This window comes from Schistocerca serialis, chromosome 7 (assembly GCF_023864345.2).
Source record: "Schistocerca serialis cubense isolate TAMUIC-IGC-003099 chromosome 7, iqSchSeri2.2, whole genome shotgun sequence".
NCBI lineage: Eukaryota > Metazoa > Arthropoda > Insecta > Orthoptera > Acrididae > Schistocerca > Schistocerca serialis.
This window is the reverse complement of record NC_064644.1, coordinates 278,252,804-278,269,638: the sequence shown is the minus strand read 5'-3', so window position 1 is coordinate 278,269,638 and position 16,835 is coordinate 278,252,804. Positions and strand designations below refer to the sequence as shown.

General features: G+C 40.1%; 1 protein-coding gene across 1 annotated transcript in view; it reads right to left on the bottom strand.

The window, feature by feature from the left end:
• Positions 1-237: 237 nt before the first annotated feature.
• Positions 238-16,835, bottom strand: part of LOC126413016 (myrosinase 1-like) — a 210,660-nt gene continuing 194,062 nt past the window's right edge. Inside the window, exons 19-21 of the mRNA XM_050082909.1 lie at positions 11,079-11,213; positions 4,319-4,425; positions 238-364 (exon numbers count right to left, since the gene is read on the bottom strand). Of these exons, the coding sequence (XP_049938866.1) occupies positions 238-364; positions 4,319-4,425; positions 11,079-11,213 (369 nt within the window). The remainder of the gene's footprint in view (positions 365-4,318; positions 4,426-11,078; positions 11,214-16,835) is intronic.

Genomic DNA, 16,835 nt, shown 5'->3' with positions numbered 1-16,835 from the left:
AGATGGTGAGCTCTGCTTTCATCCCGCTAGCGAGACTGGCAGTCTTCACCAAATCAGATAGCCGCCGGAAGCCAGAGAGGATTTCCTCCGATCCTGATGGTCCTGTTAGCTAGGATTGTACACGAACAAGGTGAATTTATTTCAAGAAAGAAAATCAGATATATCAGTAATTTCTTCGAATATTTATTATGCAGTTGCAGGTGACACAACACAGGGCTGATCTTAAAACATCAACGGCTACTGGAAGTACTCCTCAGGGACAGTCCTGTTTCTGTAAATGTCTCCCATAAAACTCGCCGACGCCTTGGGGGTCCTCGTTCGGTCTGTGCTGTTGAAGTCCACCTGATAGAGGCCAAACCTCACCCTATGAACAACCAAAGAAGGCAACATATAAAAAAAAAAGAGTACATAGCAGTTCACTCGATGTTCACTCGATGCTGATGGCACAGAATAAAAGTCAACTTACTGACAGACAATATCACGGATACACTGGTATTAACGTATTTATGTATACAGTTCTTAGAAGCGTTTACTGTCATTGAGGTTCCGACAAGGGAAGTCCGAAAATTCGAACTCTGAAAACCAAATTAAATTGCTTTAAAATACGGAGATGTATTCTAACACCAACAGTTGTCATTTATGATTAAAACTCTGTTTTTGTGCGTAATCAGTGTCTGAAATTTTACGAATAAAAAATGTACAGAAGGACATGTGGTGAAATCAACGAGTTCGACCATCAGGTCTACAAGATTCGTAGATTCACTGATGAGCTATTATTTGAACAGCTAATACATGAAGTAGTACCACAGTCATACTAACCAACATAGAAGTTGCTACGTTGTACATCCATCCTTTACTCGATATCGAAAACAACAGAGTTTCAAAAGAATCAGTACAACACAACGAAATGGAACACCTCGTGGCAATGATCCCGATGACGTAAAAATTATGACATTTCATACTTAACTGCCCCACTACTGACACACCGGAATTGACGTAACATGCTCTCATGTAACGACTGCCAATTGTGTATAGTGTTGTTGAAGTATAAGCATTATTTGTCAAAAGTACAATGAAATTATCAAATCCAATGTGATTGATGTAAAGGATGACCGTTATTGATCTATTGGGGAAAAAAGTTAAATTAGTTACAAACTAAGGCATGCACACACTTTGTACAACATCCGACACTACATTTATTCTGATTTAGGTTATGACATGTTCGGTGTGAGTGGCAGCCAATATGGCGGCCAATCGGGCCCCATGCCAGAAGTCTCTGGGTACCCCAGAGGCTCCTCCAGGTCCCCAAAGTGCTCATCCGGGACATCACTCTCCTGCTTCGAGTGGTCGAGCTCCGTCTTCCATGAACCACATCTTGTCAAAATCAGGGTCACTTTGAATAATGAGGATGAAATCGTCTTCCAAACCGTTCACGTACCGTTCGATAGTCACTGTGGCATCAAGGAATATCCCACAGATCATTCCGTGACTGGTTACTACACACCACATGCGGATTCTCAGTCCCCCAAATGCGCCAATTTTTCTTATTGGCGACCACATCCAAGTGAACAGTATTCACATCAAAGTTCTGTTCGTCAATTCTGTGGACAATGTTGGTTAAACACAACCGCTCTCCCAAGACCCTGGGGCTTAATGGCTGATGGGTTTGGATTTTGTATGGGAAGAGATGGAGGTCTTCAACAACAATTTGTCGTAGAGTCTCCCGGTTGATTAGCACCTGTTGTGCAGCTCGTCTGATAGATTTCTCCTGGTCTTCTAGATGTTTTCAGGCGTTTTCAGCCTTTTTAGACGACCGACATTGCCAACACTGTTATCATGAACACTACCCTTTCTCTCAAATTTACGAATAAAATGCTTGATTGTTAGCACACTTGGACCTGTTGCCTTCGGCTTGAACTCGGTAGCAAATTTCCTTTGAGCCGCAGTTGGGCTGTTATTGCTCCCATAGTAGGCCTCCAGACGCACTATACGCTCAGGCACGCTGTACCGTGACATTTCTACGGGCAGATGGCTGACAACAAGAAATTGCATTCGCATGCTCATAATAATTCCCGTCATGCACTGCGGCCAGCCGTGAGTTTGAACGTCCTAAGGCAAACCGTTTAGAAGTTTTGGCGATTCTGTATCATATAATTCACTGTCACTCTGTATGTGCTTCACATTGAAAGCAGAGCAGTCAACATGTCTGTCTTGCAGAGAATCCGGGTTCCAGTTCCGATTTATTTGCTTGGTGGGTTGACTGCACTTTGACTCGAGAGGTCAATTGAGGGGCTTCTTGAATAGGAAGCAGCGGCTTCTAAGTTCGCATGCTGACAGGTAGAGCTTTGTGAAGATCCCTTGTCCTTTCCCACAGCAGTCAAATAACGCTATTCGGAAAATATGATACAACGTGGGGTCTCCACAGCACGATGGGGGAGTTTAGTTCAATTTCTGATAACATTGAATTATGAGTTTCGTTTTGGTCTTCCCAGTTTGATGGCTCTCTGGGGTGATCACGAAAAAAAAATTAGTAGAAGTGCTGTTGAGTGGAGGGAAACAAAGAAAATTAATTTTGAAATATGAGAGTGCTGATGCTCGACTTTAAAACTAGACAAAACAGATTAATGAAGGCGTCGTCAGTGTGGTTCTGAAAGTGTGTTACTGTGCGTTGAAGAAATATTGACCCATTAGCTATGAGAGAGGGAGACATTTTGGTACAATATGTAGATTCACGCAGAGCTTAGATGCGAAGAGAGATTAAAGGTCTGAGTAAGTTGGTCGGTGGGACATTGAAATGGTTTCGCGGTATCGGTAGTGGATATACGAAAAAACTGAGATACATTTTCTCATGCTTCATACGGAGTGACATTCATTTGTAAAAATTCGGAATTGGATCAACAGCAGTTCATGGGAGAAATTACAATTGTTCAAGCAGCGAGTAAAGTTTAGCGACATTTATGGCTGAAATTAGACGTTCCTAAGAGAACAGAAGTATCTCTTCCAGCAGCCATGTATAAGTCATTACAGTGAGATATTTACTATGCAATACCACCATAGCTAGCTATAGCTTAAAATTTAGCAATTTCATCATTCACTGATGCTTAAAGGCCTCTGTACATTACGGTATGGAATGTAGCCTTGGAAGGATGTGAAAAGATGACGAGAATAAGTATCAACAAGCAGAAAAATTAAGGATCTTAATCATTGTGAAGATACAGAAGAAAATTTAAATTTAGATGGCTACATCGAATAACTAGTAAGGAGATACTTAATCGAAATGCGAAACAAAAAAAAGCGACACGAATTGGCTTAATGAATAGGTCGGTTGACAGGACACTCCTGAGGCATCGGGGAATCGACAATTTGATATTTGGAAGTGCCGAGATTAATATTTCAGTGTATGTGCGTGTGTGTGTGTGTGTGTGTGTTTGCGGGGATTCAAAGTGTTCAAGAGCAAGGTTAGATGCACCGTTCGGAACTTACAAATGGCCACATCTGAAGCCAGCTTTCTCGTTTGCCACAGTAAGATCTAAGATTTTCGATCCTTGCGATTAGAAAATACATCAGAAGCAGAAAAGCCAGCACAATAAGTCATTTGCAAGTCATGAATGGAATTTTGAAGGGAGCTATTTATGTCCCTTGTGCCAGAGATTGAAAACACGTCAACATTTTTTCTGATATGGGTATATAAATACGTCAATATAACACTACACACACACACACACACACACACACACACACACACACACACACAGTATGTAACGGGTATCAGTGCAGAATTTTTGTAACCCTTTCCCTATTATGTACACACATTTGTGTGTTGCTTGTCTTTTGCCTGCAACGAACAGTCTTCCCACAAACACGTCACATACCTTACAACGTGTTTCCTGCTCAACAGTAGTTGCACCACTAAGTGGACCATGCCTGCTGGAATAGACTAACCCATTTGTGTCCACGCATCTACACTTCAACAGGTGACCAGTTCCTTAGAGGAAAATAAGCACTAGTGGCTTGCTCTGGTCACAGGTACTTGGAGGTACTATCCTACCAAAAAAACTTGCCATAATTACAACTATTAGTCAGCAAATGACGTAAATACTGATGATGTAATATGGTTCAGTATGCCGATCCCAGACACCAATAGAAATATCTGTACTTATACCCATTACACTCTCTATACGTCAACAACATGCATACGACAGCAGGTCCAACAGCAACAACGAATTCCAAATGGTTTTCAAAGCAGGACCAGAGTACCTGAATGTCGAACTTTCAGAGGTTCCTCATGAGTAAACAGATGGAAACGTATGTGACTTACGCATATCCAGAAGCCCATTCTAAGTTGTCGATGATGCTCCACGCCATGTAACCAAAGACATTCACTCCATCTTCGTTGACAGCTTTAAGCATTTCAGCCAGGTAACTCTGAAACAAAGACAGTGAAATATTTCCAACAATTGTGCAAAATATGGAGACAGATTGTGAAGTAGACTCTCCATCTCGATACACGCCTTTAAAACGAGTATTTGGCATTTAGAAAGACAGGGACGCGTGGGTACCTAGTATGAAACTTTAGTCACTTTATTTTATGCGCTTTATAAGGAGCTGAGAATTAATGGAAGTTGTTTGACGACCACTGACTCAGAAAGGTAGTTTGGTGGATGTACAGGATTGCCAGTTAGGTGGTAATTACAAAAAAACGTGGCGAATAGTTAATGTCTTTAATAAGGTTGTCGCCCATGAAATAATAATTAACACATAATTTTTCTGTTTCAACCTTTCTTTCCGGATCATTAAATATTTCTTGCAATTCCCTCAAACGATGCTGTATCGTACCTTCGGATACATAAATTCAGATAAGCTTCTCAATAAAGCCAGAATTTGATTTAGATGCAAAATATAAAGTTATTGATACACATATAAATGTATTAAAATATTGATGTTTTGAAAATTGTCCACTGACAGGAGAATTTCATATGTGGTAGTTGCTTTTCATAAGTTCGTGTGAGAATGTTATTCATCTCTGTATATAAAACGCTATTTCCTAACTGACTGACTAACTGCCTGACTTCATATTAGGCGAAGGTGTGGATCTTTTACTGCATGCGTCGTTTAAGGAGAGATTTTTCGAAATTACAACCCCAAGGGGTGTGAAATAACGGATGAAGGGCTTCTTTTGCAAAATGTTGCTATCAAGGCAATTTTGAAGCTAGACTTAAGAAAATTGCTATTTGGTTTCTTGGTGGTGAGAAGTAAAGAAATATATCTTTCAGTATTTTTGGAAATTAAACCCTGTGGGGATGAATTCTGGGTGAAAGTCTTCCTTGAAAATATAACATTATTGAAGAAAGACTTAAGTGTTTGTAAATCTACATGTATGAACATTGGTATTTGACTTCTCGGTTACAAATAAAAAAGATGTGTTTTCGTTTTTTTGGAAGTAGAACCACTATGGGGGTAAAATGGGTGATGAAAACTTTTAAGGGAATATTTCATTGTGCAAGTATTTTTGAAGCTAAATCTATGAAAATTTGTATGACTCCTCTGTTAGAAATAAAACATGCACATGTCACTGTTTTTGGAAATTCAACTCCTAAGAGGTTAAAGTAAGAGATGAAATGTTTTACAAAATTATTTCATTGCAAAATCGTGTTTAAAGCTGTATCTTTGAAAATTGGTGTTTGGCTTCTCAGTCAGAGATAAAATACGTGTTTCAGTGTTTTAGAGAATTCAACTCCTAAGGCGGTGAAATAGGGTCAGACAGATTCTCTGACTCCTCACCGCCCAGCCCAAGCCGATATGGATAGAAACTTGAAGTTTGGAAGAGAGTGTGGCTCTTATATTGCAGGTGTTTCAGGAAGGATTGTCCTAAATTCCATTCCTAAGGGGGTGAAATTGGGGATGAAAGGCTTTTTGAAAGTATGTCGCAAATAAAGGAATTTTGAAGCTAGAACTACAAAAACTGCAATTTGGCTTTTCAATCAGAAAATAGAAAATATATGTTCCAGCATTTTTGGGAATTCAACGAAGGATACACCTATGACAGTTCGTATTTGTCTTCTCGGTTAGAAATAGAAATATATATATATATATATTTCAGTGTTTCTGGAAATTGAACCCCTAAGGTTTAAGAAATTATTTCGTTACCCGAAAAAAGTTTAAAAGTACTTTATGAAAATTGATATTTCACTTTTCAGTTAGATATAAAGAACTGTTTGTTAGGGGATGGAAGTTGCTATGGAAATGTCTGCACAATAACACCAAAGACATGATTGACAAACATTTTAGATTCGAGGTACCAGAATCCCTTTTTGGTCAGAAGTACATTCGGAAAAGACCATACTTATATGACCTTAATTAGCGAGAAAACTTACAAGGCACTGAAATTTATCATCATCATCATCTTCATCATCTTGGACAGTTTCCTGCCACTGGCTGGGTCTGTCGGGAGCACAAGCCTCTCCATCGTGTTCTGTCTTTCCACCATTCCCCCTCTTCCACCTTCGTCCAGTTCTCTCCTCTTCTCGTCGCACATTCCTTCACTCCCTTCACCCATCTATCTCTTGGTCTTCCCCTGGGCCTCTTCCCCTCCAGTTGCAGATCATACATCCTCTTTGGAATTCTTCCCTCATCCATTCTCTTCATGTGTCCATACCACTGCAGTCTTGATTTTTCTATCCTGTCCTGTACTGGTTCCTCCTTTAGTCTTTCCCTCACATACACATTTCGCAATCTGTCTCGTCTTGTTACACTCAACCTGCTCCTCTGGAACTTCATTTCACTAGCTTGTATTCTACTTTTGTCGCTTTTGTGCATTACCCATGTCTCACTTCCGTATGCCAATATGGGGACAAAGTAGGTTCGGTATATAATTCCCTTGGATTTCTGTGCTGCAAATAAGCCCCCTAATGCATTTGAAGAACTGCCCTGCTTTTCTGCACCTTTCATTTATTTCCATTGCGTTTCCCCCCTTACTTTCAATCATGCTTCCCAGGTACTTGAAGTTCTCTACCACTTGTAGTTTTTCCCCTCCACAAGTTATATCCACATTTGGCCTATTCTTCTTCCTTGTTGTGACAATTATTTCACTTTTCTTTGCAGAGAAATGCATTCCATATTGTGCTGCCGTAGCCTCCCATACATCTAACTGCTCTTGCACCTCCTTATCCCAATTTCCCCATAACATCAGGTCATCGGCAAAAAGCACTGCTTTCATTTTATGATCTCCAATTGCATCTGATACTTGCTGTAGGATTTCATCCATAACAATAATAAACAATAAAGGCGAAAGTGCACTTCCCTGTCGCAGCCCATTTTCCAGCTTGAACCATGCAGTACGTTCCCTCCCCACTTTCACACAACTCTCACTTCCCTCATACATTTTTCTGACTTTTCGTGTTATCTCTTCATCTATCCCTTTTGCGTTCAGCACATCCCAGAGCTTGTCCCTATAGATACTGTCATACGCCTTCTCAATATCTAAAAAGGCCATGATTAAGTCCTTCCCGTACTCATAGTGCCTTTCCTGCAGTTGCCTTTATCATTTACTTTATCAACAACATAAAAATTACATTAAATGAAAACAGAGAAAAATCTCTTCAGGACCGTACAGTTCACTCGAGCAAAGCAGTGGGCGTTAAGCTAATCTTGTGTATTTTAAATTTATCTGTATTTCACTGATGATGTTTTCTTTGTCCTATTACTAATAATTATTTTATGTTATTAATAATTCTGCTGCTCTTATTCTCGTACAGATCAACAGCTAATAATCTCTGTTGTCTTCGTTCATACCTAGATCGTTCACATAGTTCTAAACAGAAAACTTTGCAAATATGCAGAATTATTGTAATTTTCTTGTTGCCGATGGGCATGGTTTCATGTGGCACTTTTTTTCGTCATTCTCTGTTCCATTAAATTCAAATGTGGAGCAATTCCACAATACGACGTCAGAAAAATACAATGTTACTATTAAATTTCAAAACAAATGGAAATATTTAAGGGAGGAAGCTTTTACACGAATTTTAAACAGTGAGAGGAAGTTATGGACACAAAGAAAACGACTGAATGTACAGTTGACACATAGCAATTTTAGGAAAAGAAAAATAGAAAGTAAGTGAAAAACGAGTAGATATAGGCGTCATCCAGCAGGAAACTGGACTAGTTGAACGTCAAATAAGAGTTAAAGTAGTATACTCTGAATGATAGACATCTTAAATGAGATGAAAACAAGTGAAATTACAATTATAATACAATCTTAACAATGCGTTGTCCTCTAACAAAATATGAATAGTATAGATAAATTAATTCATGGCCGATAAGAAATATTTTCAAAGGCACAGAGCTTGGAAACTTAAAAAGATTTCAAACCAACAGAGGTAGGAGAAATCAAAATATACTCGATGGAAACAATAGTTATTAATTATGTAGGTAAATAGCTTATTTTCTTCACGTAACATAAATTGATTTTACTTGATGTATTCTTTTTTCATTTACTTTGACTCCCCTTAAGAAGACTGGTGGACAATTTCTTATTTCATAATTCGGTCCAAGCTACAAAGGTCATGGGTATCTTTACAAAAAAAAAAATCTAGCAATGTTCCCATGCGGATTAATTAATAAAAAAACTCTATTTTCCACCGTAAAAATTATTTTCATCTACTCTGGGTCTGCCTCATCGCCTTTCCATCACATTAGTTTATGTGTTTTTCTGTGTCTAAAGCAAACAGCAGGTAGAGAGTGGGCAATAGCAAAACTGATAAATAGACACGAACTGCAAACAGAAAGGAAGAGTAAACGAAGCCCACATTAGATGAGCATCAGGACGAATTTTGTTTTAAGCATATTGAGAAAAGTAGCCGATGCTGTAAAAGTTTCGACGAAGAGTATCAACACAGATGTTTCCAAGTTTGTTGATCTGTGGTCTCCATTCAGTGAATAGGTAAGAGAGGATGACAGCGTCCATGAAGCGTCCATGTCCACATAATAAACATAAATAGTGTGTGCTCTTCAGGGCTATTATTATATTAGACTTATGAAATGAATTGTTCACCTTCTTTCACTGGATGACAGCCAGTGTAACTGTACACACACACACACACACACACACACACACACACACAGAGGAACACACACACACACACACAAAGAGTTTAGCACAAGTACACTAAATATCCCATTTACGCTATATACTATTTTCCAGAGGCATACTGTCAACAATAGTGCATTACTTGTAACGTGTACATGTCCTTTTGATTTTTGCAAGTTATCGATGTGCATGTCAGAGAGAGAGAGAGTAAGTTATGTTGGTGTTAAACAAAATCTGGTCTCGTTGTGGCACAGTCTTTGTCTCTGCTGAGTCTGATACATTCTTAGTTGAAGTGGAAAAGGTGATGAACCTGTTCAGCAGTCCTGTGTTGACTTGTGGTTGGCTGTGTTAGATGAACAGTTAATGTAAAGGATAGCAAGAATGAATATGATGCATATATCGGAGACCGAAAAGAATATAAATCTTTAAGAATGCTATATTCTTGAACAGAAGAAGTATGAGGTGAGACTGCAGAACTGTGCGCATGGTTTGTCAAAATGATTATTGCCATCTAGTTAACTTGCTCAGAGCTGAGAGAAAGACTACCCCACAACCGTGAGTCATGCAGTAGGATATCGACTGACTGAGCTGTTTGGTTTTTATAGAACTTCACTGTTAACATTGTACCTTTATAAAATCATTATTCATTTCATTAAGCATAGTGTTGTACAGACGAACGTTTTGTTCTGTCTTTTTGAATACATACTTCATTCTACAGTCGTTCCCTTGGAATATCATTTCATAGGAATACTTGTTTTCCCCATTCCACTGGTGAAACAAGGTTTATTATTACGCATTACCGCACTGGGCCATACGGTATGTAACAGTTTGAATTTAGTTCGGAAATTTTATTTAAAAAAGAAATCTAGCTTAGCCGCTGCCTGCTTGATGTTTGCTGTTGCGCTTTCGAGAAACCTGCAACGATGTTGTCAGGACGCTAGGTGAGTGGAAAATTGTATTGTTTTACTTCAGTTGTTTATCTAATATAAACACATGTTGATTTCAGACCAGTTACAGTTCACTTCAAATTAGGTTATGTTTAGTCAAAGATTAGCATACGAGAGTAAATTGCATCATAGTTTGTGGGTTTACAGTTTTCGTAATATGTAGATTTTTTTACAGAGTTGGGAAGTAAATTTGGGCCGAATTTCATACAGAAACATACAGTGTGCGGCTTTAATATGAGGACCTTTTCTTCCAGCATAATTCGTTCTTTATTTTTTTTGTTAATACACAGCCAGATAGTGTTGGATTTCTCGAATATAAAAAATACCGCTGCGCTAATTTTACTAGTGTTGAACTTTTTTCCCCGAAAATTCTTTTTGTGTTCAATTTGTGAAATTTTGTGTCGAGTGACAATTATCCATTACTTTGCTACATAAACAGTTGGCATGATAATACAGATTTTGCGTAGATTCCACTCATTGTTGAATATTTGCATGGTAATAGTACACTTTAATTCTCTTGTACCGTCGGTCATTTTTTGTATTTGCATCTTTGCTACTTTAATTCTCTTGTACCGTCGGTCATTTTTTGTATTTGCATCTTTGCTACTTAACTAGCTTAATTTGTATCCCGATACATACGCTCGGACAATTTTTTTCCATAAGAAACCAGGAGGTTGATTTTTGCTTCTGATGAAGGAATAGTTTTAGATTCATGAAAGGGTCAGTCGGAACTAGTGCTAGTCTCTTGAAATAATTCGATACAGGTTAATATGGTTCAAATGCCTTTAAGCACTATGTGGCTTAACATCTGAGGGCATCAGTCCCCTAGACTTACAGTACTTAAACCTAACTAACCTAAGGACAACACACACATCCATGGCCGAGGCAGGATTCGAACCTGCGACCGTAGCAGCAGCGCGGTTGTAGACTGAAGTGCCTAGAACCACTCAGCCATAGCGGCCGGCGATACTGGTTAATACATCTGTTGCTGAGATAAATGGATGTTGACACACATTTAACAGAAAATTCAGGTGGTATATACTCACTCCATAGTAGCTGATGCGCCCTTGGTCATCGAGTTCTCCGGTGTCGGCGTAACCATTCTCCGTTACAATAATGGGATATCCCTGGTACTCTGTGGCCACCCAGTTCAGCAACTTCCGAAATCCCCATGGTACCACCTGTTACCAGTAAAATAATACGAAATGCAAACGAGGAGCAGTAATCAAAATTAATTATTTATGATGTTCAGACAGTTATATGAATATTGTTCAAACAGTCTGACGCATGTTAAAATAGCAATTTCAAAAACAAACACAGCAACAGAAAATTAAGTATTCCGTTGTTTACTAGCAGCAATAAAAGTGCCTTAGTGCAGTTGTATGAGAATAGACATAGTAGAAAACCTCAGATACGCGACGTTTCAGGTAGACAGATGGAAGATGTCACTAGATGTAGCTGTAGATAAATAGGCCGCCAAAAAGAAGCGCTTGAGGCAAGAGCAGCAGCATGTGTGCTGAGAATTGTATTTAAATGCTGAGTATTTGGTTGAGCTCTGTGTAGCTAGCAAGTTGCCGTCATATGGCTGGGCCAGGTAGTTCAGACCTGCTGCTCGGCAGAGCGACCCGGCTACTGCAGCGAGGGGAGCGCCTTTCGACGTGTTACAGCGGCTCTGCGACTTGGAAGTTCCGAACTGGTAAGGAGAGAGTGGGCCACTGCTTGCTTGAGGAGTAAGTTAGGCAAGATGACCGAGAAACTGAATATGTTACAATGGAAACCTAATTTATTCACTAGACACACCAAAACTACTAATAGACATGCTACAAAAAATCCAAAGGCAGTGTCGGATTCGTGAGAGTGAGATGACCTCATTAAGATTATTACCATGTGTATAAAATTTTTACTAACGAAATTGGTTACATTGATGTACACGAGAAATTGTGTTAAAATCAATAAAAAATAGTAAACACACCCTAAGTGGCCCTGTATGCCAGCTAGGGAATGACCATACTCCTATTATTGTAAAACAAAAAACTTGCAAATAGAATTACCATTTATAAATAATTTATTGAATAAGTTAACCAGCACTCCACAAAGGATTATCGCCAGCATGAGAGAGTTGTTCCATTATCTTACAATCAATCACCTTATTTAATGACATGTGCTGGCTTAATATACTTCTTGACAGTTGCTTAGGAACAACTGACATCTGGTAACGAACGAAAGCTAGTCGCTAGAAGACAAGCGACCACTGCTACGGAAGACCCGATCAATGACAGTAAAAGGAAATGTAGAGGTTCGGAAGTGCTAACTGATGCTAAACCTGTGCGAAAAAGCTCAGTATATATTCGATAGTTCATGAAGTTCGGTGTTTGATGAAGGTTGTTGTGAAACCGATTAGCGTGACATTCTGGGTGGTATAGCAACATGTCTGCAAAATATCATTTGAGCGCTTACGATCGTGGAAGAACAGCAGGACCTTTCCAAGCCAGTCACAGTGTCACTTCTGTGCTAATGGATGCGTCTGAAAATATCGCACGATTAAAAAAGGCCACTGAATTTGGAAGTGCTATGCGAAAGCACGAAAGCATACAAGTGGTCGTAGATGGACCACCATACCGGAAAGAGGATCGATATGACCCCTAGTAGCGAAAGGGAACACGTATCTCACACCTAGGTAGATCGCTGCAGACCTTGCAACCGCTGCCGGTAGCCTGTTTGTGCCAAAAATATTTCACGGCGATTAAATCAGACTGGTTAGCATGCCCAGAAGCCTATTAGAAGCATCCCACTTCAACCACGCCATCGTCGAGAAATAATTCGTTGGTTTATGAAGCACGTTGGTTGTGGTTAGCAATAGTGGTCCAGAGTGATGTTCTCCGAAGAATCCTGCTTCATTGTGGCAAGTGATACTCGCCACCAGATCGTGTGGAGACAGAGAGGAACACGTTAGACACAACAGAAAGTTAATGAACCGCACTGACATGACTTAGGCGTTATCGTGTGGACAGGCATAATGCACAATGGATAAACACCGCTTCATATCGTTGCGCGAAGTAACGTGATGGAACAGTGGTACTGCAGAATGATTATTCTGGATCACGTCCGTCTTTATGGGGGTTGCGGTATGTCCCGACTTCTTTTTTATGGACGATAACGCCCGATCAAACAGGATTGCTAAGGTGTCGGGCGCTCTGGAAGGTGAAGATACTGTACGTATGCATTTCCTACATACTTCCCGGACGTAAACGATTTTGCGTATGAATGGGATGCTTTTGGTAGGTCCTTCTCAACGGACACTTCTGACCCGAACCGGGTAAGAACTGAAAACCACCTTGAGACAGAAGGGGACAATACGCTCCATATACTCCTCAACAGTTTGGTAGCTAGCACGAATAACAGGTGCAAAATATTTGTTAGTATCCGACAAAGTCATATCCTTTACTGAGAGTCCGATAACGGGCGTTATGTTGGGAGTCTGATCTGTGTCAAACAGGAACGCTATTTATGTCGGTTATCCTGTTTTCCCATGTCTTGAAATCTGTAATATTTTCCGTTATAAATATAACATTACACCTATATTACACATTTAATTTGTTTAATGTCGTGCATCATTACCTTAGATCATTCCTGTGCAACAATATCTCTGTTCCTTAGCAGCTGTCAAGCAGTGTATATCCAGTATTGTTACTTGACTAACGTAGAATTGCACTAATGTAGTCAGTAACGTTTTCCTGCTGATTAGTTTCACTCCATTTCCGTTTGTTCCGTGTAAAATTGAATAAAGAATGTTCTTATTGGTACAGTGAAAATTGAATAATGTGAGATGTCGTTTTTAATAAGCCAGAATTAATTGTCATACTATGTCGAATCCTGCAAACTGTGGTCGAATTCCAAGTTGCTGTATAGCATAACGTAACGTTCGCATGACGAGATTTGTGAATAGGAAGGCTGAGCAGAGCTCAGGGACTTTCGTCTTCGTCTTCTGGTCGCTGAGGTTGGTTCTGGTAAAGTATTGTTTGCTCAGAGAGCCTCTTGGGCTTGAGTATTATTCGGAATTGTAAATACTTTCGGTGTCCTACAGTTCGGGATTTAGAATATCCATCAGTTTGAGACTGGATTTCGACTCAAAGTCGGGTCATCGAGGACTGAATATTTCGACCTTGGTGAATTTGTTACTGTAAGAAAACTTCTATGCAGCTGTTGAACGGGCTGTATTCGTAGCTCTGGTGATTTAGAAATTCCCAAGTTCGGTTGTATGCTTTTAGTGATCTTTTGTTTAATGATTACTATTCGTGTAAGAGGCGATAAAAAAGTGTCCCTAGAAGGCCGTACAGTCCAGATTCAGGAAGCAACCATCGTGTCCAGCAGCGTGAAGAGGTCCGTAACTGACTGCTGCACATCCTCGTCCGAAAGGTCGATCATTCAAGGACTTTCCAGAGGACCAGCGGCGTCGTAAACGCATGACGAGCAACCAGAACCACGTGGCGGGCGCTCAAGTGTCTCAGACTTGATTTGTAAATTCTGCCTTACGATATCTGTGACACGGGGAAGTATGTTATCGTGAAACAGCAGCACCTGTTTCCGCAGTGTTCCCGGATGTTTTGCCTTAACTACACGCCGTAATGTGTCCAGTGCAGCGATGTACCGTTCCTCATTGATGAATACACCAGGTTCCTTGAAAGAATGAATGGCTCCCGGTAATAAAAGAACGGGATGTACATCACCTTTCCAACAGACGGCTTGCTCTTGCACTTATTGGCACAATGAGATGATCGACGCTTTCACTACAGTTCCCAGGACTGGTAACAGCTTTCGTCGCCTGCAACAATGTGCTCAAGGAGCGTGTGGCCTTCATCACTGAAATGCATCGGGTGCTTCAGGCAAACAGCCACGCGGTTTGCTTTTTGTTCGGCGCTCAACGTCCAGTGTATCCACTAGTTGTAGGCCTTACGGCAGCCTAATGCCTGATGTATAATGTGTTGCATGTTACCGAAGCCGACGTCGAGGTCCTTTGCCAGTGCACGATTGGTTACGCACGGTCCGTCCTAATAACATAACCAACTGCCTACTTGTTGTTGCCCGTAATGAAGGAAGCTGGCCTCGCAGATCAACTGGTGTACCGAAACTTGGTGCACTTCTCCACAACGGTGGTTTTGAACAGGTATAGGTCCCATACATATTCCTCATTGTCCGATGGATGTCTGTCGGTTTTGGTCGTGCGGCAGCCGTGAAAAGAATAACAGCTCTTTGGTCCTGTTTGGATGCATTTGGTAATAACGTCATCATAGTTCACGTTTCCGCATTTACTGCAAGAAAGTCGGAGAGATACGAATGCCACACTTATGTACCCTCATCACAGTCATGCTTGGTTGCATTTCCGCTGCAGCAACGCCCTCAAACAGAAACTATTTGTCGCCCCTCATTCACTGCGTTGTTTAATTATATTACTATTTATCATTTGCTAATTAAGGTGCTTCACGAACAATCCTTGTCGCCATAAGGCCTTGAAGTAACAATGTATGACCAGAATCGTTATGATAAGATGAGCCACGTCAAAAGCTTACTTCGTATACTCACATTCTGGTGGTCAGACAGCAGTTATTTGAAGCTGACTAGCGATTATGTTTCACATAATTGTTACCGCAAGTAAAGTTGCACACTGTAGTCAAGATCAGCAAATTATTTATCTGGTACTGTAGAAGTATTACGCACTTGACAACTAGAAACGGGTTGAAAATTGTGTTTTTCTTATGTTTAAGTTTACGTTTATATTGTTCTTGAGATTCTTCTGTCCACATGTATTTCGAAGAAATGTATGAAATGTTCTATGAGACACAACGGTTGGTTGATTGGTTGATTTGGGGGAGGGGACCAAACAGCGAGGTCATCGGTTCCGTCGGACTAGAGAAGGAGGCTGAAGAAAATCGACTGTGCCCTTTCAAAGGAACTATCCCGGCATTTGCCTGAAGCGATTTAGGCAAGTCACGAAAAACCTAAATCGCGATAGCCGGACGCGCATTTGAACCGTTGTCCTCCCGAATCCTAGTCCAGTGTGCTAACCACTGCGCCACCTCGCTCGGTGACACAAAGGTAAGACGAGTTTCGAACGCAATATTCTAGCCACTAATTCTACATTCTATTTAACAGTCTCTATTGACGGCCGAACAATATTAACGGACTGTGGAAACTAATGGATAAAACACAATGCGTGTTATGTAAAGAACATTTGGAAACCAATTGACATAACTTCGTCAAAAATTCACATCGTACTTTAAAGTAAGATCCCAGACAGGACTGACAGAAATGTTTACTTTTGGTACTACGCTCATACACGAAGAATCAGGTAATAAACCATTTCTCCTGCTTTAAAGGTAGATGCAGACTGAAAATTTTGGATCTCATTTTAAGGCTTTGTCACTTGACAAAATTTTGCCTGCTCAGTGTTGAAATGGGAACCAACAAAGAAACAGTATTTTAAATGGTAATGGTGTATCTGTGACAAGCTGAAAGTTTTGATCTTAGAATTTGGCTTATTTCCTTGCTGTATTTGGTGTTTTCAAGGATGACATGCAAACTGTTTCAACTATTTGCCATCGATTTTTATCTGTCTATTATATCAACATAGCCCTTGCACCTCTTAAAGTTTCGATAAACATAATTGGAAGTATCATGCTTTCCTGCGATAACGCAGGTATGAAATGTTCACCTACTGTGGTACTCTTCCATGCATTTTTGTTAATATCAGTCAAGAGCTTTAAGTGGTTTTGATTCACACTAACTTTTGGTAGGCTTTACAGCAT